Source organism: Genypterus blacodes, unplaced genomic scaffold (assembly GCF_046128005.1).
Source record: "Genypterus blacodes isolate CSIRO-AG114 ecotype Tasmania unplaced genomic scaffold, CSIRO-AGI_Gbla_v1 ptg000158l_1, whole genome shotgun sequence".
Lineage (NCBI taxonomy): Eukaryota > Metazoa > Chordata > Actinopteri > Ophidiiformes > Ophidiidae > Genypterus > Genypterus blacodes.
In genome coordinates, this window is record NW_027466959.1 from 799,931 (window position 1) to 820,000 (window position 20,070).

The following is a 20,070-nucleotide window of genomic DNA, read 5'->3' on the forward strand; positions in this document are numbered from 1 at the left end:
AGCAAACAGGAAAATAAAGCAAACGTTCACACCAAACACTCAAAAAAGATCTGTTTATAGAGAGCAAACAGAAACTGTGTGTTTGGGAGGAGCAGACAGATCAGAGGGATGAGATTCTTGCCTTGAAAACAAAACTACAACAAATATTGTAAAGTGCAAATTACTTTTTTTCCTGTATTTTGGAATTTTTCTGAATTTGTTGCCACAGTGGGTCGATCGGGGCGACAGTAGCTCAGTCCATAGGGAACCGGAGGGTCGCCGGTCCGGTGCCTGTGTGGACCTAGAAAGTGGACTGGCAGCGTTGAGAGTTGCCAGTTTGCCTCCAGGGCACTGCCGAGGTGCCCTTGGCAAGGCACCAAACCCCTAAAACTGCTCCAGGGGTGCCCTATCATGTCTGATCTACGCTGAACCCGCTGTAAAAAGCATGTGTGTGTGTGTAAGAGGGACACACAAGACACATTTCAGATTGCAGTGTTTGAATGCTGACGTGTTTGCATGTGGGATTTGACCCAATAAAGTTTCTATTCTATTCTATTGTCACACGGACAGAAGCATCTTTCCAACATGCTGCCCCTATTGGTTTAGACATGATTAAGTGAGACAACTAGAAGCCTTAACGTAAAGGAAAGCTTGCCCCCATGTTTACAGAAGAGGAGAAGAGGAGTTAAGGTCCAGAATGATAAACAGCGTCTTATAGGCCAGGTTGCCATGGAGCTTTTTGTAATATGTGGCCTCTATGAATAAGAATAAGCAACTTTATGGAAGGGTTAAGTGATGTTAACCTCATACTCATCTTTGATGTTAAGAAAAGATTTTTACAACATTTAAAAAAGTTCCAGGGAAAGATTTCTGTTTTTGTCGTCACTGTGATCAATTTGGTCGCTGAGAATCTTAAATTTAAATAAATGATCATAAATAATAAACAACATAAGGCAGGGCTCGTGTACCATTTAGGAATGACGCCACAGTTTGACAGAGACTGGTTGATGACTGGATGGATATAGAGATGGCTGCTATTTCTGGAGTGTCTTCAATATGACAAAGGGACGGGCGGAGGTGGGAGGACGAACAGGCGAGTGGGTGAAAGTCCAGAATCAGAGGAAGAGGAAAAGGAGGTGGCTGGTTTGTGCGTATGTGTACGTGTGTGTGGGCATTACGTCCCAGACAGGAGATCTACGTGCAGCCAGGTTGCCGAGTGGGAGTGTGTTTCTCTGCGTGTGTGTGTCTCCGTTGAGGGATGCCTGGGCCGACGCCGGGCCGAGCAAGACACAGAAATGAGCTGTTTATTCATAGAAGGGGAGCGGCTCAGGAAACGGCCAACAGGAGCTTCCCGGGGAAAAGGCGAGGGGCGATTCCCGCGTTTCTATAGAAGGAAATGAGCCGTGTGGGCGTGGGGGGCTGGAGGAGAATACTTCAAGTCCAGGGGCCCTGGAGTGGGACCACCCACAGGAAGCATGACATTTCACATTATATCATATATACAGTAAAGTATTCATCCTATCAGTGAGGACAATGCAACTGAATGTCAGAGATTTATCAAGATTACAAGGAACTGATAGCAAACAGGAGACAGAATGGGCCTGAGTGTTTAGAATATGGTTTGATACAGGAAAGGATATTGATTGATTGATTGATTTGAGAAATTAAAATGCAGTAGAATACATCATGGAATGCAAGCAGCAAGTCTTAGGGTCCTTCAGTCAATGATGTCATTTCCAGCCTTCACTCTGCGTCTCTTAGTCTCATTTATTCATGTGTTACATTTGAATAATGAGCCGTGCCTGCTGGGCTCTGGCAGAGACAGGAGTGTGTGTGTGTAAAATGTGGGAGGAGATACAAAACGTTATGTGCAGATGAACGGACAGCCCGAAGGAATCCAGCACAGAAATACGTCAATAAAGCCTATAAGTGAGAACAGCGACGTGTGTGAGGTTCTGCCCTGGATCGTGTCAGACTAACAGACTTCATGAAAATTAGCTCATAACATTTTGAAGCAGTTTCCTTCTGGGTTCAATCTGTTGCATTCACTTATCAGACATTATTTATTGATCTTGATCTCATCAGGTCCGAGTCAAAGAGGGACAGATCAGGAAATCATGCATCGGGGCCACAAAGACAGGGATTGAGAAACTTAATTTAGATTTCATGAGTCAGAGCCTGGAGGCCTGGAAATGAATGGAAGCTATTGGTTTGATTTGAACATTATGATAAACTTATTAAATAATCTCTACAGACTCTACAACCCACAAACTCAAGGTGTGTGTGTGTGTGTGTGGGTCTCAGTCCAGGTCGGGCTCAGAAACCTCATCAATTCTATCTGTTGACAAAATTGAAATCCACCCTATGGCTCTCTAAAGATCTGCTGATAAGACACGCTGGCTCATAATTAGACGGACAGATAAACAAACATATCTTTCCCTTAGATGTGCCGGTTTCACTGAAATGATGACTGACATGACTAAACACACACTTATGGACAGTGTTAATACTGTTTGTGCTTCACACTGTCTGCTGGTGTGTGTGTGTACTAGCTGGTGTGTGGGTACTGGCTGTCCTGTACTTTCCTGCATCCTCAGGGATCTGCAGCAGAATGTGATGAGCGCCCATTACATTAGAACATCTAGATGTGCATGATTATTATCTAGAATGATTCTACTGTCCCTTCTTAAAGCTCAATCTGTGAAAGGAGTCAGACCTGTGTGTGTGTGTGTGTGTGTGTGTGTGTGTGTGTGTGTGTGTGCGCGTGTGTGTGTGTGATGGTGATATGACATGTATGCTGTTGGCTCTGAGATTCAGTGTGCCCGTGGAGGGACACAGCACTGTTTCCATGGGAACAGTTGATGCCTTGATCAAGGCCTTTAGCAGCGCTGCCCTGCTCTGTTCTGTTCTGTTGTAATTCTAATGTGATTTATTCTCAGCACAGTTCGGCTCCTGTCCAGGTACATTTACAGACCTGTGTGTGTGTGTGTGTGTGTGTGTGTGTGTGTGTGTGTATTTGTCCTTGGTGTCCTGGGTGTCAGTGAAGGCCTGTGGGGCTGATGGGAGAGGACAGGATGTGGTGCTGGATGGTCGTGGACCCTCACCTCCTGTGCTGAACCCTTAGTTCTGAATGCAGATGGCGCACGGACTCACACACAGCACATGTAATTCTTTTGTTCACCCAGGACAAACAGGACACATACATGTAGGCACGTGGGCCTACGTTATTGATGCAATGCTGCCACCTGCTGGACATTTGGTAAACTGCAGTCACCATGTCTTTGTTCTATTGGTTGTTTTACTGTTATTACCATTTAGGTGGCAGATTATTCAGACACTTCCTCAAGAAGTGACTAACATGTTACACAAGGAAGGACTGGGATGTTTTATTGTTTAAGTGTTGCTGTTATTATCAACAAATGGAATATACAGCAGGGTTTGGGTTTCAGCTTGTGATTTGATATTTTGTATTATTTTCCCTCTAAACCTTAAATAGATTTGTTTTCATGATCTAAATATAGATTCATACGTCTCCTTACATCATTCTGTTAGTGTGTATCTATAACTGGACGGCTCTGGTTGGTTCACAGGGGTCAAACCCTTCAAAATCCTTAGTAAGGGAATCTAAATCTCCCGTGTAGTGTTGTGTAGTGGTGTGTAGTGTGTGAGACAGACGGAGGCGTGTTTACACATCACTTTTGCATTTTTATTCAAAGGATTTACAGAACATAAAAGCACATGATCATTTGTGGGAATTTACAAAAGAGCTGCATGGTCTGATGTGACAGTAACGTTTACTTCTCCCCTGCTGCGTTCAGAGAAGGCCTTTAAAAAATACACTTCCATTGTGTGTGTGTGTGTCCCCCCCCCCACAAAACACAACAAAAAGGCATAAAACCAAAAATATTAACACACAAAAAGTTAACCACTAAATTACGTAAATAAAGACTAGCCTTGAAAATAAAGCCTCAAATTTCCCCAAATGCTGTGGACGCACCAAAACATCTGGAACCTCACAACTAGAAACTACACTTTCTAATGAACGGGTAGTGATTTCTCTGTACATGAGGGTTTCTGCTGTTGCTACTCCCTCCCTTCCTCCCTCTCTCCTTCCCTCCCTCCCTCCCTCTCTCTCTCTCTCCTTCGCTCCTTTCCTCACCTCCTCCCTGACTGTCTGATAACGTTTGCCCCAGGGGGGATGAGGTCATGGGGCGAGCACTGGGCTGATGTGTAGCCGCTGACTTCAGGCTCGGGGAGAAAGGCCGCGTCATGAAAACTGGATCTGTTGTACAGCAGGAATCTGAGAACGGCAAATTACAAGCAACACTTTAATCCCAGAACTTTAATTTAGCACCACAGTGTGTGTGTGTGTGTGTGTGTGTGTGTGTGTGTGTGTGTGTTACCTGTTGATACGAGGTGGTGTACACCATGACGTTCTGCTGCTGCCCGTCTGCTGTGATGATCCCAGCTGGCAGTGGATTTGCTGAGAGAGGAGAAACAAACGCGGCTCACACACTTTGTTTACATGCAGATTAGAGTTTGTGATTGTGTGTCTGTACTCCAGTTATGAACAAGTTCCCGGCGGCTCCACTCACTGAAGCTGTCGTCTGTGAGTTCCTCTCCCAGGCTCTCTCCCACTGAGACCCCCGGCATCCCCTTCTCTCCTTTCATGGCCTGAGGAGAAGCACAGCAGAGGGTTAAACACCAGGGAACACCAGGCCAGATGTGGAAACGGTTCCTTTTAGATATCGTCTGGTTTTGTGTCTCACCTCTCTGAACTTCTGCAGGTAGAGCTTGAGCGGCTCCACGTACATGTCGAAGCCCAGCGTGGACATGGCGAAGAGGATGTCCTCGCCGTTGATGGTCTTCCTCTTCTCCTGGTGGCAACGCTCGCTCGCCTCGGACGTGATGAAGCTGATGAACTCGCTCACGCACTCCTGCACACACTCCTTGGCATCTTTCGCAATCTGTGGGGAAACACAGCACGATGCTCCACGTGAACAAAGACACAAATGACTTTCTTCTCTGGTTGCCGACTTCCTGTCCGTTTCCTGACCTTTCCCGTCTGTGGCACGGCGTTCTTCATGATGCGAGCCACGTTGGCGATGGGAAGATAGATGTCCTGCTCCCTGTAGTTCTCTTTGATGCCTCCATCTTCATGATCGTTCAGGTTCTCCTCTCCATCATCTGTTCCAAACCAAACAAACACAGATATCATCACCTGCCTGTTCCACCACAAACACACACACACACAGACAGAGCTGCTGGATTGTTTGGGCGTTGTCCCTGCTCACCATCTGGAGACTGGAGCACGTAGTGACCTGAGGCCATGTACTCCCCAGTGATGCCCAGCTGGGACGCATCGGTGGTCGAGCTGTCTCCGTCCATCTGCAGAGACAAACACACGACACATTAATCATCTTATTGAACTCTCTGATGCTGATATCAGATCAAATGTTAAAGCAGCAAAGCCTCCAAAACCCTCTTACACACACACACATTAAGCCAGACTTCCTTAGGGATGAGCCACGTTGTTTGTTATTCCACATTCAGTGGTGTGCGACAGTCATTGTCCACTAAATGAGCTTAACGTGATTTGGAGCTGAGACACACTGGTTGTATGTTTTGTATTCTCTGCTGTTTGTCAGTGACGTATCCTAAAATCTAAGAGTTTGTTTAACATTTCTGGGTGGTTGGATCAACAAAGAGTTGATATTTGGAGGCAGATCCAGATACAAACATGGTGTCTGCAATGTTACTGTGCAATGGATCTGCATTATTACAGCAAGAGAAGGGCGGTTCACTCTACACTAACAGCTGAATATACTGTATGTAGAGTCACATTAAATAGAAACCATGATAAACATACTTCTGAGTGTGTAAAGGTTCTTAATTTAGACATCTTGAGTCCCCGAAAAGGTTTGTAACTCGACTTTGACCTCAAATAACTGAACTTTGACTTCACTTGGACTCTGAAACACACTGGTCTGCATATGAAACATACAAATATGAAGACTAAGTGTTCTTCATCATGGGAGTGTGTGTGATGTCATCTGAACATCATAATGTTTATCTGGGCAACACATCTAGCAGAGCTCCCAGTTTGTGCCAATGACACGACACAAACGGCCCTAACGTTACATTACAGCACATTATGGCTTCTTTAGGACTTACAGCTCGATACCAAAGTTAATTAACTGAACTAAACAGCTGTGACCCCTCTGCCTCGGTAAACATGAGGCTCGTCTCTCAGACTGAGCTCCTCCATGTTCCTCTCCTCTCATCTTCATGTTGTTGTAATAAGATGATGAAATGTCTCCGGCCTGGAGGGAAACGGCGTTCAGATGATTCAGCATGTAGCGCATTACACTAAACAGCTGGTCGCATCAGTGCAGGAAGCATTAAAGCGCCATGGAAACAGCGGGGAGGAGAATTTAACTACAAAGAGGCAGAGGTCAGAGTAGTTTAGCCAGGAGCACACAAAGCTAACACATGCTAACTAGCTAACGGTGTGAGCTATGTGGCGCGCGCTTAGCTCTCGGGGTGAAGTAAGCGTTTTAAACTGAAGCTACTGTGATGAGTTTAGGGACGATGGAGCTCCGGGTCCGGTCATTACTGCTGCTGCTGACCTGTTTAGAGACACTATGACCCCTGCCCGCTCCCTCATTGTAACTCCACTGAGAGCACAGAAAGCCTCGGCCTGTTCTTTGTGGCGCTGCGCGGAGGAGGAGGACGTGGCCGCGGCCCAAACGTTAAAGAAGGTTTTAACTATGTTTCGCCGGCTGGATACTTCCTGATGAACAGCCCTCATTCACCCTGACAACAAATAAAAAATCAGACAGAGACGGACATTTCCATTCGAGCTAACGAGAAATTGGTTAGCAATCATTGGCCGGAGCCAGCCACAAACCTGCAATGAAGCCCTGGTTGGTTACCTTCCTGAGACGGCTGTTTGGTTGGACAGAAAATGGCTGCGAAAGGACCAGTCCCAGCGCGGAGCCGCGGCTGCACTACCGTCACCGGCCAGAAGAGGGCCACGAGGCGTTCGCGGGCTCCTCGATCTCAAAAAATACAAACTTCTACTCCAATTTGGAAATAGCTGCTCGTTTTTAATCCTACCACTTGGTAAACTTGAAATTCCACGATGTATATGTTATGAGTTATAGCCTGCTGCTGTCAAATGATCTATCTAGCAAATATTTAACTATTTAACGACCATTTAGCTCCCGAACCCCTTCGTCGGTGCTTGAGTTTTGAAATATGACTTACTTTATTGCTTTAAAGACGGATTTATAAGCAGACGCAATTGCTTTGAATAATCACACAAAAAGGCACGATAGTAAACCCGATAGATACTATAAGACTCGAACTTTTATACAAATTAAAAATAGTAACCTGTGTTTAAACTTATAATCCCTACATTTATGATAGCACCTTAACGCACCATTTCTAGCCAGCAGCTGCTGACGTTTCGCCCTCCCGCCTCTGTGCTACTATTTAAACACCCGGGGCTGTTCTCGCGAGAGTTCAGTTCACACTCAACCTGGCCTTTGGCCCGAGAGCGACGCTGACTGACCAGTGAGACCTGAACGCGTCTTTACAGTAAAACGGGTTTACCGCTACTTTAAACATATTTACATACCGAAGAAGCAACCATGCAACGTAAAACATAGCATGACAACTTGAAGGACGCATGCGCAGAGAATTTTCTAGGTCACAGTTACATAACGTTTGATATAAAACACGAAAGTAGCGGTGATATTTCGGGGCTTCTCCTTCTTCGCCCCCTCCTTCTAACAGTGAGTGCGCCTATTTCACTTCGATTTGATAATTTATTTGAAGTTTCAGATACATTTTCAACATATTAGATTGGTTTGTCGTGTTCTCAGAAGAACATAGTGATTAAATGCGTTTTTCCCACGTACTGTTTCAAAGTATTTGTTGAATTAAACTAAACTAAATTAAACTTTTTTGTTTTTAAACTAAAGGCAACGCTATACTCCGACTTCACCACAGGGTGTCGCCCTTTACGCAGCCTGATACAAGAGCGCTTAAGCGATGCAGTTCCCCTCTGTTGAATGTATCTGTGAAAACATAATTACTGTTTATATTGGCTTTGCTGCACCTTAGAGATTCAATCTTTTATTCTGTGTCTAAGGCTGATATTGTTTTCATCATGTTGTGCACACATTACATCAATCATATTATTGATCAATACACTGGCAGCTGAAGCTCATGACCTGAAGCAATTGCAGTCATCATTTTCAGATTCCACACAATAAACTGTGTTTTTATTATGACTATATGAGATTATGAGCAGTGGAGCAGAGAGATCAGAGTCCTTGGTGTGTTTGGTTGAGATTTTAATTGTTGTGTCTGTTCTTTCAGGTCTAAAGCAGACAGCAGGACTCTGTACCCAAACTGGCAGCAGGGCAGCATGGATCCACCCACCAGCCCACCCACGGGACCTTATGACTACGATCTGCTTGTTATTGGAGGGAGTTCAGGAGGCCTGGCTTTGGCAAAGGTCAGCCTCTGTTGTAACTCAGCTCTGCTTTTTGTCCTTACAAAACTGTGAGATAGAGAGAAAGTATTAATAAGAGACTGTAGTGTTGAAAGGAAAGTTTGTGTACAGATTTTCTTGTTTTGGAATGAAACTCTCTATTTATTGACATTTTTACTTTGTGTCAGTTCTTCCTCTGTGTGCAGTCACTTGTAATCTGTGCTCTAATCCCAGCAGTTGCAGGACACGAGTGCACACTTTGCACTCATTGACTCAGACTATTAGTGACCACATTAATAAAATATAGAAAGTTCTCCTCTCCTCTCCTCTCCTCTCCTCTCCTCTCCTCTCCTCTCCTCCCCGTCCCCTGACTCTGGTTTCTCTCTCTCCCTCGCCTCTTCAGGAAGCTGCAAGGTTGCGGAAAAATGTGCTGATCCTTGACCTTGCTACTCCGTCGCTCCGAGGCACAACGTGGGGTGAGTGGTTAAATCTCAAAGTCACCAGGGTTCATTGAATTATGAATAATTCCTCCTCTCCTCTCCTCTCCTGTAGATCTGGGAGGTTCCAGCATCAACACGGACTGTAAGAGGAAACTTCTACAACAAGCTGCTCTACTGGGAAAGTCCATGAAAGATTCTCATAAATATGGATGGAGGTTCACAGAGGATGGTGAGTTAGAAAAGTTATGAGCTCTCTTATTGAAGATCTGTGCCCTTTATGGCTCTCTTATTGTGTTGTTTGCAGTTCCAGTGTTTGTTTAACTACAGAACAAGTGCACATTCATCTGGATCATATAAACACATTCATAATCAAACCTACAGTCTGTGTTATTATTGTTGTGCGCTGCCTTCCAGTCTCTCACGACTGGAGCCAGCTGCTGGAGGCTCTGCAGGAGCAGGCGAAGGCGTCCAGTGCAGAGCTCAGGAGGGAGCTGAAGAGCTGCGGAGCTTTCTACCTCAACGCTCGAGGAGACATCGTGGCGCCGCACATCGTAGAGGTAACTGAAGCCTGCACACAGGGAGGAAGTGTGAAGGGATAATATAACGGTTTACATTTCTGAGCAAGACAGACATTGGAAGAAATTGAGTTAGTTGTTGGAAAGAGAAGCTTCATTTTTAAGACATTTTAGGACGGATGTATAGTGGTCATTAGAGGGACTACATCAGTTCACTCTGACTTACTTAAGAGGCTAAATGAACCGTTGCAGTTTAATCATTGTGGGACAAACCACATCTGGGATTATGGAATTCTCTTGATTGTGTTTGTTCATCTTTAGCAGTGAGTCTTGTAATTTCACTGCCTGAGGAGCCTTTATTGAGACGTTGCCTCACTTCTCCTCTTTTATATTCTTCCTAATTCAGCACCACTGGGCACAGCCTCTGTCTTTAAGCAGCTGCTCAATATTCATGCAGTTTATTAGTTGAAAACCTGCAGTAATAAATCTGGAAAATTCACAACTTTGGCCTGGACTGACCTGGATGTCCCCTTAATCATCCATCTGCTTTTTTATTTATATTTGATGTTTGTAGTGACCATTTACCTTTTATACCCACGTGAAATGATTCTACCAAAGTTCTGGTTCTGGTTCCCCTCTGACTTTAGTGGGTGAAAGGGTTAATTATGCTTTCTTTGCTTTTCCCGTCCAATCAGGTGACGGACAGCAGTGGGAGGAAGAGGAGTGTGTCAGCAGAGACCCTGGTCATCGCCACAGGAGACGCACCTCAGTACGTGGACACACCTGGAGCCAGAGAGAACTGCCTGACCAGGTTGATCAGCTCTCCATTAAAGCCCCTGAATGTCTCGTATGAATAATGTACACGCTGCATTAATAACCTCCCCCTCCCCCGTCTCTGCCTCAGCGACGACCTGCTCTCTCTGCCTCGCCCCCCGGGTCGGACCCTGGTGGTGGGAGCGTCCGCGGAGGGCTTGGAGTGCGCCGGTTTCCTATCCGGCCTGGCGTTCCCGGTCGTGGTCGTCGTGCCGCAGCCCGGCCTCCTTCAAGGGTTCGATCAGAAAATAGCACAGAAGATAGAAAACCACATGATGCTGCACGGCGTGGACTTCCTGCATAATCACTCTGTCACCAAGGTAACCAGACACAGGAGGACTCTGAGGCAGGTTTCATATTCAAAACACTGAGCATGTTTGTGTCTCTGTATCTGTGTCAGGTGAAGCAGATTGACGATCACAGCACAGATGAGCTTACAGGTAAAGATTGTTCCTTAGTGATTGTTGACTTCAGATGTAGTATCTATCTTTTCAGATCTAAGAAGCGGCTATATTTGTATTGTTCTGATCAATCAGGTGAAGCAGCAGCACCGCAGGCTTCCAGTCAGAGACTCAGAGCCACTCTTGTTTCCAGAGAAGGAGAAACCAAACAGGAAGACTTTGACACAGTAGATCTTCTGTTTTCTTCTTTTCACATTCTTCATTTTGTTTCCCTGTGGTTAGCGGTGCATTAATCTGTGCGTCTTTGCAGATTCTGCTGGCGGTCGGCAGGAAGGCTCGCACCGCCGACATGGGCCTGGAGCGTGTGGGGGTGCTGTGCAGTCAGGAGTGTGTTCAGTTTCAGTCCCTCTGTCTGTCCCACAGATCTTAGATGTCGGTTTGCCCGTGGCAGGTTTTTGTTAATTAACTGTGTGTGTGTGTGTGTGTGTGTGTGTGTGTGTGTGGGTGTGTAGCACGGGCAGGATCCTGGTAAACGAAAGGGATCAGACCAGTGTGGAGCATATTTACGCCAGCGGGTCGGTGCAGCACGGCCGTCCCTCGTCCACGGGTCTCTCAATGCATGCTGGGACGCTGCTGGCCCGTCGACTGTATGGAGGAGGAGGCGACATCGTGGTACACAGCTAAGAGCTTAGACACAATTAGCATCATAGCTACAGATTCTTTAATTTGAGATATTGTTGGACTCTCCAGTGTGATTACACCAACGTACCCACTGTTGTGTTCACGCCTGTGGAGTACGCCGCCTGTGGTCTGAGTGAGGAGAGAGCCAACCTGACGCTAGGAGGAGACAATATAGAGGTACACACGCACACACACACACACACACACACACACACACACACACACTCATCACTCCGCTCTCTCGCAGGTGTATCACAGCTCCTATTGGCCGGTGGAGTGGACTCTTCCTCGCAGGAATAAGAACTCCTGCTACGTGAAAGTCGTCTGCCACATTCCTGATCAAGTAAGAGCTTTATTATACTTAAAGTTTATTTAGACCCTTTTCCTGTATTCCAGGTGTTAGTCTGACCCCGGTCTAAGGCTCCATGAGGTCACAGGTCCTTCACACTCTCACACGCTGCACTATGCTGTATAAAACACGACTTTCCTTTCCCTTGTGATTTTCAGTCTCTGCTGCCTGTAAACGTGGAACAGATCTCATCTCAACCATCCACCCACTGCTTTAGAATATTTTTAGTTCCATCTACAAATGAGTTTGGCTCCAGAGCTCAGTGTTTTTCAAACTGCATCTGTGCCAGGCTGAGGAGAACTTCACCTCATTTACACTGAAGATCACTGTGTGTCAGTGAAACCATCCCTGTCTTCTGTCCTGGGACGCTGCAGCACTAATGTGTGTGTACTGTCTGGGTCATGACTTGTGGTGTCTTTGACCGGAGGCTGAAGCTCTTGTGTGTCTGTACAGGAGCGTGTGGTCGGCCTCCATGTCATGGGTCCAAACGCCGGAGACGTGGTCCAAGGCTTTGCAGTGGCGATGAAGTGCGGCCTCACCAAAGCACAGCTGGACGCCACGGTGGGGATCCACCCGGTCTCTGCACAGGTCAGCATCCAACTCTGTCTGTGTGTGTGTGTGTGTGAGAGTGAGAGTGTGTGTGTGTGTGAGTGTGTGTGTGTGAGAGAGAGTGTGTGTGTGTGTGTGTGTGTGAGAGTGTGTGTGTGAGAGTGTGTGTGTGTGTATGTGTGTGAGAGTGTGTGTGAGAGTGTGAGTGTGAGTGAGAGTGTGTGTGAGAGTGAGAGTGTGTGTGTATGTGTGTGTGTGTGTGAGAGTGTGTGTGTGTGTGTGTGTGTGTGTGTGTGTGTGTGTGTGTGAGTGTGTGAGAGTGAGAGGGTGTGTGTGTGAGAGAGTAAGTGTGTGTGTGTGTGTGTGTGTGCGCGCGAGTGAGTGTGTGTGTGTGTGTGTGCGCGCGCGTGTGAGTGAGTGAGTGAGTGAGTGTGTGTGAGAGTGTGTGTGTGTGTGTAATTCAATGAGTACCAAAGGAACAAAATGTCCATCCTCTGTTTTTGACACCTATTGATTTCCTCAGTGAAACCTGATTAGCGAGCCTCTGCCACCTCTCCTTGATGTCTCCTCACATTCTGTCCTGAGGATCTGAGCCCGGTGCTGAGTTTGTAGATATTAATGTCTTCAGCCGCTCCCGCAGCCCCTCTCTCTGCTCTCTGGGTCGGTGCCAGCACGGCGCCGCTCTCTAATGAGATTCCCGCCCGGACCGAAGCCCTGAAGTCTGAATCATTCATGAGCCATATTTAATAATCTCCCTCCCCACGCAGAGCGGAGGCTTTGTTGTGAGCGACTCCAGCAGGTTAATGCCCGACACTTTTGGAACACGCTTCAGTCTCGACGGGCCGTTTGCTCGCTTCAGACGGAGGTCGCCGGGTACCGTGGCAACGTGGGCTAAGCAGGGGTTAACTGTATAATGACTCAGCACTAATCAATACAGGGATTCATCCAACTGTTTGCTGCGAGGGAGTTTGGATGCTGTAAACATGCAACATCTGTTAACAAGCAACATCTGTAAACAAGCAACATCTGTAAACAAGCAACATCTGTCTGATCATCTGTAGTGTGGCATGTAGGGTTTACATCAGAGGTCAAAGGTCGCAATTATGGTATTCACACTTATATGATGTGTGTGTGTGTGTGTGCGTGCATGCGTGCGTGCGTGCGTGCGTGCGCGTGTGTGCGTGCGTGTGTGTGTGTCACATTCAGAAGCTGTCAGTGTGTGTATGTGTGTGAGCAGCATCATCGCATCAGTAATGTCATTCTGTACGCCTCCTGTCTTCTACCGAAGCGTCCATCAGTGAGGACAGCAGGCACACACACCTTCAGATAATCACACACACATGAACGCCGTCTCAAGAACACCAGCCTCAGTGACATCACACAGGCTGCAGACTGATGTGAGACGACACCCAGATGTTACATGAAGGAAAGCAATCCATGAAAGTGAAAACACTCGACGAGAGAGGCAGGCAGGCGGCGGCCTCACACTCACACACTCCTCACACTCCTGTCTCCTGTCAGGTCATGATGTAATGTGAGGAGTTGAGTGAAGCGTAACGTTGTGTTGAGATGTTGTTGTGATCTCCTCTCTCTAGGTTTTGACCTCGCTGACCCTAACTCAGCGCATCTCTGAGGCTCTGATGCTGAGGGGAAGCTGCTGAGGTTAAATCCCCCTGCTGTCACTCACTGTTGCCCAGGGTAACAGTTAAGACAGCAGGGAGGTCCCGTTTGTGGAAGACGAGCTGAGGGAGAACAGACGGCAGCGCGGCGAGTCGACCGCCCCATGACGTCTCTGCCTGAAGCTGGACAGACCGGTGGGCAGGGGCCGAAGATCTGCCGCCGACACACACACACACACCCCGCTTTGTGTGTGTGTGTGTGTGTGTGTGTGTGTGTGTGTGTGTGTAACCCTCTGCCATCTTTAATACGGCCGTGTTTAGTTCAGGCGGCTGTGAAAGGAGAGAGGCTTTGATGCGTTCACACAGATGTTTTTGTTCCTTTTAGCTTTTGGATTTACAGCCTTAATTTGGCGAAATGAACAAATCTGGGATTATGGAATTAGCTCTGTTGTGTTTGTTGGTGTTTAGCAGTGAGTGCGTGTGATGTCACCGAGGCGTGAGGTGTCTTAATGGAGATGCTAGCTCACTTCTCCTCGGGCACAGCCTCTGTCTTTAAGCCGCCGCTGCTCAGTATTCATGCGGTTTATTAATTAATTGAAGCGTCTCATAGGAATGAATGCAGAGGAGGAAGAGCAGATATTTCTCACCAGCACCTCGCTGATTTCCCCCCCAAGCCTTCCCTCTTATCTGATGAGTGTGTGTCCCCATTCTCTGTGTGTGTGTGTGTGTGTCCCTTGAGCTGCCTGCATGTTGGTCCAGAGCTTCCATCCGTCGCCTGCTTGTGCCTCCGCAGAACAATTAGATGCAAATGTCTCTCATTTATCCTCCAGATCTCCTTCTGATTCCATCCCTGACCGACTTGCTCCTGTGTAACTAAGACAGATCTTACTAATCCTACAACAACAAAAGAGAAAAGTGCACAGGCTTTCTTTCTTTAGCCGTGCGCCTGCGAATGCTTTTAGTAGATAATTTGATGAATGCAGAGCAGCGAGCTTCTGTGACTTCCTGTGAGTCGAGCACCAAGGTTAAGATGCTGCAGAGACTCCATCCATCACTGCGGGACTTGGACAGCGTTCAGAGCTCAGCTGGCTCCTGTGCAGTGTTCCTATTCAGACCAGTAGGTGGCACTGTGGGTGTGTGGGTGTGTGTGTGTGTAGGCAGACAGAATCTGCTGTCTCTGTTTCTGATGCTCCAAAGACAGAAAGACGAATAAAAGAATCATATGTTGATCATATAGATGCTACACACATAAACACACTCTTTATTACTATTAATACAGTTAAATGATTGCTCTTATGTTCTGTAACACTAAATCTGAGACCATTGTTACCTGTGTGAGCATCATAATGACCCAGACTGCCTCTGTAGGATCTGTAGTGCTGCCTCTACTCTTACTGTGTCAATAACAACTGAGTAAGGATTTATGATTCATACGTAGGTCATAATTGGATGGGAATCCAGTTTGGGGCTTCGGTCAATCATTTGTGTCCGTGCATAGCAGCATAGTGACGTCATGCATCGTCTTTAAGCAAACTTACATGTGGTTTTAAAGAGCGTAAGAAGACAATGGAGCCTCCAGTCTGAGAGTTAATGCCAGGCAAATGTGTTTTTGGTCAAATGTGATCGTAAATATGTGTAATTATGCAAATTAAATATAAATGCGAACTATAACAAACCGATCTATCTATATATGTGTTTGTGTGTTTGTGTGTGTGATGAATGTAAGATGTAAGGTTTGTCTGCAGTTTTTAAACCTGGTCTCAGCGCCACATTTCCCTTTCCAAATGGTAGAAACCTTTTAAAACGCTACAACAGAGGTTTAGGTTTGGAATTATAGTTTAAAGTCCCTTAACTTCCTCGGGTAAAGTCTGTATGAGCCCTGGTTTATGTTGAAAGTACTCCAGTATTTGTCCACACCAGTTCAGTCAGTGTTCAGTATGGACGCGCCCATTCTCTCCAGAGAGGGGGGGTGGAGACTCCGTCCGTCCCTCCCTCCCCCCCGCGCAGCCCGCCAGTGGTTCGCTCCGTGCGGGATGAGTTCAGCCCATTGACCGGCGCACAGTTCTCATCAGTACCACCAGAGCCCCGGAGCCTCCAACCAAACCGGGCCCCCCATTCATACACACACATACACACACACATACTCACACACACGCACACACACGAGCGGCGCCACTCCAGTCGTTCCGTCCCGCCATGAAACAGACACTGGCCGAAGTGATGAGGATGAGCAGGATATGCCGGATGGTATTTGCCACTTGTTTGGGATCCTTTATTCTGGTCATCTTTTATTTCCAAAGTATGTTCCAGCCAGGTAGGATCTCTCTTCTTCTTCTCCTCCGGGTGTGTGTGAGTGTGTGTGTAGTAGTGATGTGTGGCATCTTGTCCGGTGCGTTGCCACATCGATTGGTCTCTGTCTTACAGTAACGCAGCGCTTCAATGATCGATTCTTCCACCACGTGAACGCGTAAATCATCTAGAACATCGCTTTGTTTTCATTTGGAGCCATTAAGAGAAACAACTACACGGGAGTCCGCTGCGCTTTTTGTCCAGCATTGTTGAAGGGAAGCGTGCGTTTCTGGGTGTGATTTGGGATGTAGGAGTGTGTGTTGGTGTGAGAGAGAGTGTGTGTGCGTGCGTGTGTGTAGCTGTTCTGTCTCTTGACAAGTGGCAGAGCGGTTGCCGGGAGGTTCTTTTTGTCTCCAGAAACGTGGCTCAGGCGTGGAAATGAGCGCATGGGCGGCAGAGAGGAATGGGCAGGATGAATGGGGACTCGATCCCTCTGCCAGGTCTGATCCCTCTGCCAGGTCTGATCCCTCTGCCGGGATCTGAGGGTCCAGGTCTGATCCCTCTGCCGGGATCTGAGGGTCCAGGTCTGATCCCTCTGCCGGAGAGAGGGTCCAGGTCTGATCCCTCTGCCGGGATCTGAGGGTCCGGGTCTGATCCCTCTGCCGGAGAGAGGGTCCAGGTCTGATCCGAGATTCCAGTTTATAATCTGATCATAGATCGCGGATTAAGCGGAAAAGCAAACGAAATCGATTTGGAAACCAGATCTATAAATAACCAATCGGCGATCGTTCCGTAGTCCTTCAACCGGAGAGCTCTAATAAAGACATCTGCTCGTGTCAGCCTGAGTTCCGGGGTGTTTCAGATGTTTCAGTGCCTCAAACTTTGAGTTTAAACTCGCTCCTGTGTTTGATGAGTGAAGGCTGAGGTCCGTGTGCGTCAAAATCAAGAGAGACTCGAGATCCCGACGCGTAAAGGAAGCGCGCAGTGTGTACAGCAGCAGCAGCAGGTTTACTGTCAGGCTGGGAGAGGAACATGTCTCTGCTGTGTGTGCATGTGTTTCCATTCTGTGACACGGGAGTCATTCCTAAACAGATCTGCCGCTGGAGTCAGAGTGTTTCATCTCATCTACGCTCCAGGGTTGTGGCAGATGATGTTTATGGTTTCCCTCATAAATGTTACATGGAATCCCTCCCTACAGTTCTGTGTAAGGAACTATGAAGTCTTATAAAGCAGCGCAGCGACCTGAAGCCTGCACGAGTCTCTAACCAAAGACTGTAATGGAGCAGAGGAGTCAAACCTAAAGCAGGGATTGAAGCGTCTGACTCAGGATGGGACTGTTTGGAGAAAAGAGAGATGCAACATGAGATTACACCATACACACACACACACACACACACACACACACACACACACACACACACACACACACACACACACACACCAGGGAGCGGCCGTCCAATCAGAGCCTGCATCTCCATACTGGGCATGGGAGGAAAGCAGACATGTCAGCTTTCTGTGTCAGAGGAAACCATGGTTCTCTCCGACCCGGGACCTCTGAATCCTGCTCTCTCGAGTGTGTGTGTGTGTGTGTGTTGTTGCAGCCATGACTCAGTGAAGAAGAGACCTGAGGAGCTGTTTGTAACGCTGCACTGTGTGTTTTGTATGATTACACAGGTGAAACGGATACTGTTGAGTACCAGTCAGAGGTGTGTAAGGGTGTGTGTAAGAGTGTGTGTGTGTGTGTGTGTGGTGTTATATTGACATCCTTTCTGTGCATCGACCATTATCCTCCTGGTGTATTTACTTTCTTTCTGTACTTCCCTGTCTCTCTCATGCACACACACACACAGACACACACACACAGACACACACACACACACACACACACACACACACACACACACACACACACACACACACACACACACACACACACACACACAGATATCCAGGTGGTCTCTCTGGTTCAGGCATCTTTAGAATCCCTGGGAACCCCATCTGGTCTCCCAGTGTAAACTCTCACCTCTCTTCCAGGACCTATGGGGTCACGACCCCTTTGTAAAGCAGACAGGGAGGAGGAGGGTGGTGTGTGCGTCGGTGTCACACTGCTGCCAACATGCATGCATGCAAACTCAGCAATTTTAAAGCTCATGATGGAAGTTTACAGCAGATGAAAATGAATTTGAGGTCCTGGCACCAAACGGGCTTCTGAACCCAAAGCTGTGTCGTGTTTGTGTTGAATCCTCTGCTCCCGGATTTCCAGCTTTCAGCTCTGGTACATTGCTTCTTTTCGCTTCTCTAGTTCCGCAACTCACGACCTCAACCATCTGGTGCTGACGAACAAACCAGGAGCTCGGCGAGAGTGAGTGTCCCGACACGACAGCAGGCTGAGCGCTCGCCAAATCAGATCTGGTTTGGAAACTAGCACCAAGTTCCTTTAGAAGCTGCTTCTCCTCCAATCAGATCGTTTGTACCTGCGTGTGTGTGAAGGATCGTCTTGACCTTGTGGCTGCAAACACACTAATATATGAGAACACATGACTGGAAACATGGACATTAGATCATTCAGCAATCAAATGTATTTCCAGAGGCAGAAACATTCTTTATGGATTAGAAGAGAAAAGTAAAGTGTAGCTCTTTTTGGTGTAGCTGGTGGTTGAACTTGATATTTGATGTCATTAAGCCAAATCTTTGTTTCCATTTGTTGTGGCTGGGGTCCAAGTGGGTAAAGTGGAAGTACAGTGAACAACACAAACACTTTCCTGTAGTATCTCACATATCAGAGTGTGTGTGTGTGTGTGTGTGTGTGTGTGTGTGTGTGTTGCTGTGTCAGCCCTGCGTCTTCCACACACTGAGGTATCAGAGTAGATTGAGTGTTCCAGCAGAAGCTCTGAAATGAGGCCAAACCTCTCATTACACACTTGTTACCCACCGGCCAAATCCTCACAACATCAGCGACGCTTTGATCCGAGTGAAAACGTAATATTCACTATTTTGGGGGGAAAAAAGGGAAAACTAATGCGACAAAACGACTTACCGACATCCTGAGAGAGCCTGAACGTCTGAACATCGCACACGTCTTTAATATGCTTACTGACAGCCGTCTCACCAGGATGCCTCTCATATTGAGTCATCAGTTTCTCTCAGCTGAAGCTTTTTCCTAATATGAGCATGAAGTCGCAAGAGCAAAGCCACACTGAATCACTCACAGAAGAAACCAGAGGAGGAGGTCCAGAGGAGGTCCCAGTGTCCAGAGGAGGTCCCAGTGTCCAGAGGAGGTCCCAGTGTCCAGAGGAGGTTCCAGTGTCCAGAGGAGGTCCCAGTGTCCAGAGGACGTCCCAGGCCCAGAGGAGGTCCCAGTGTCCAGAGGAGGTCCCAGTGTCCAGAGGACGTCCCAGGCCCAGAGGAGGTCCCAGTGTCCAGAGGAGGTCCCAGTGTCCAGAGGAGGTCCCAGTGTCCAGAGGAGGTCCCAGTGTCCAGAGGAGGTCCCAGGTCCAGAGGAGGACCCAGGTCCAGAGGAGGTCACAGTGTCCAGAGGAGGTGCCAGGCCCAGAGGAGGTCCCAGTGTCCAGAGGAGCTTCACCTATGGACCTTGATGCTACGGTTTTTATCTTCTGGCCTTTTGTTCCAGCTGGTTCTGTTAAGTTGGCTGGTGTGCTGTTCTCTGCCCCTCCTCCTCCTCCTCCATCTTGTCTCTGTGAATTCAGTCCCATGTCAGATCTCCTCTTCCTCATGGGTCAGAGGAGGAGGAAGAGGAGGAGGAGGAGGAGGATGATATCTCAGCTGCTTCTCTAGAGGTGTTGTTGCTGACGAGGCATTCTGCTCTGTGGGCCGCTTGTTTAGGTTCAGTGTGAAGTGCCTCCTGGATGTTTTAGAGGCACGTGTGTGTGTGTGTGTGTGTGTGTGTGTGTGTGTCTGTGTGTGTGTGTGTG

The 20,070-nt window shown here is 47.5% G+C and overlaps 3 protein-coding genes across 8 annotated transcripts in view; 2 read left to right on the forward strand and 1 right to left on the reverse strand.

Moving 5' to 3' along the window:
• Positions 1 to 4,130: 4,130 nt before the first annotated feature.
• Positions 4,131 to 7,001, reverse strand: nfyba (nuclear transcription factor Y, beta a). Of its 2 annotated transcripts, none has more exons than XM_076167412.1 (7): positions 6,890 to 7,001; positions 5,274 to 5,367; positions 5,036 to 5,166; positions 4,749 to 4,946; positions 4,575 to 4,653; positions 4,383 to 4,462; positions 4,131 to 4,279 (listed from the first exon to the last, which is right to left on the reverse strand). In XM_076167412.1, the coding sequence occupies exons 2-7, from the start codon at positions 5,365 to 5,367 to the stop codon at positions 4,247 to 4,249; spliced, it is 615 nt and encodes a 204-aa protein (XP_076023527.1). In that variant the 5' UTR covers positions 6,890 to 7,001; the 3' UTR covers positions 4,131 to 4,246. The 2 variants fall into 2 exon arrangements, with proteins under 2 accessions (XP_076023527.1, XP_076023528.1); XM_076167413.1 differs by lacking the exon at positions 6,890 to 7,001 and adding an exon at positions 6,609 to 6,849.
• Positions 6,288 to 14,336, forward strand: LOC143013731 (thioredoxin reductase 1, cytoplasmic-like). Of its 5 annotated transcripts, none has more exons than XM_076167396.1 (15): positions 6,288 to 6,433; positions 8,368 to 8,506; positions 8,886 to 8,958; positions 9,035 to 9,151; positions 9,337 to 9,479; positions 10,133 to 10,248; positions 10,342 to 10,570; positions 10,651 to 10,690; positions 10,787 to 10,878; positions 10,962 to 11,038; positions 11,164 to 11,323; positions 11,402 to 11,509; positions 11,580 to 11,675; positions 12,135 to 12,269; positions 13,826 to 14,336. In XM_076167396.1, exons 1-15 carry the CDS (start codon positions 6,324 to 6,326, stop codon positions 13,889 to 13,891), a joined length of 1,701 nt encoding a protein of 566 aa, XP_076023511.1. In that variant the 5' UTR covers positions 6,288 to 6,323; the 3' UTR covers positions 13,892 to 14,336. The 5 variants fall into 5 exon arrangements, with proteins under 5 accessions (XP_076023511.1, XP_076023512.1, XP_076023513.1 ...); XM_076167397.1 differs by having other exon boundaries at positions 11,164 to 11,320; XM_076167399.1 differs by lacking the exon at positions 6,288 to 6,433 and adding an exon at positions 7,508 to 7,778.
• A 1,570-nt stretch (positions 14,337 to 15,906) lies between these two features.
• Positions 15,907 to 20,070, forward strand: part of chst11 (carbohydrate (chondroitin 4) sulfotransferase 11) — a 61,579-nt gene continuing 57,415 nt past the window's right edge. The window contains exon 1 of the mRNA XM_076167409.1: positions 15,907 to 16,163. Within this exon, the coding sequence (XP_076023524.1) occupies positions 16,046 to 16,163 (118 nt within the window). The 5' untranslated portion in view covers positions 15,907 to 16,045. The remainder of the gene's footprint in view (positions 16,164 to 20,070) is intronic.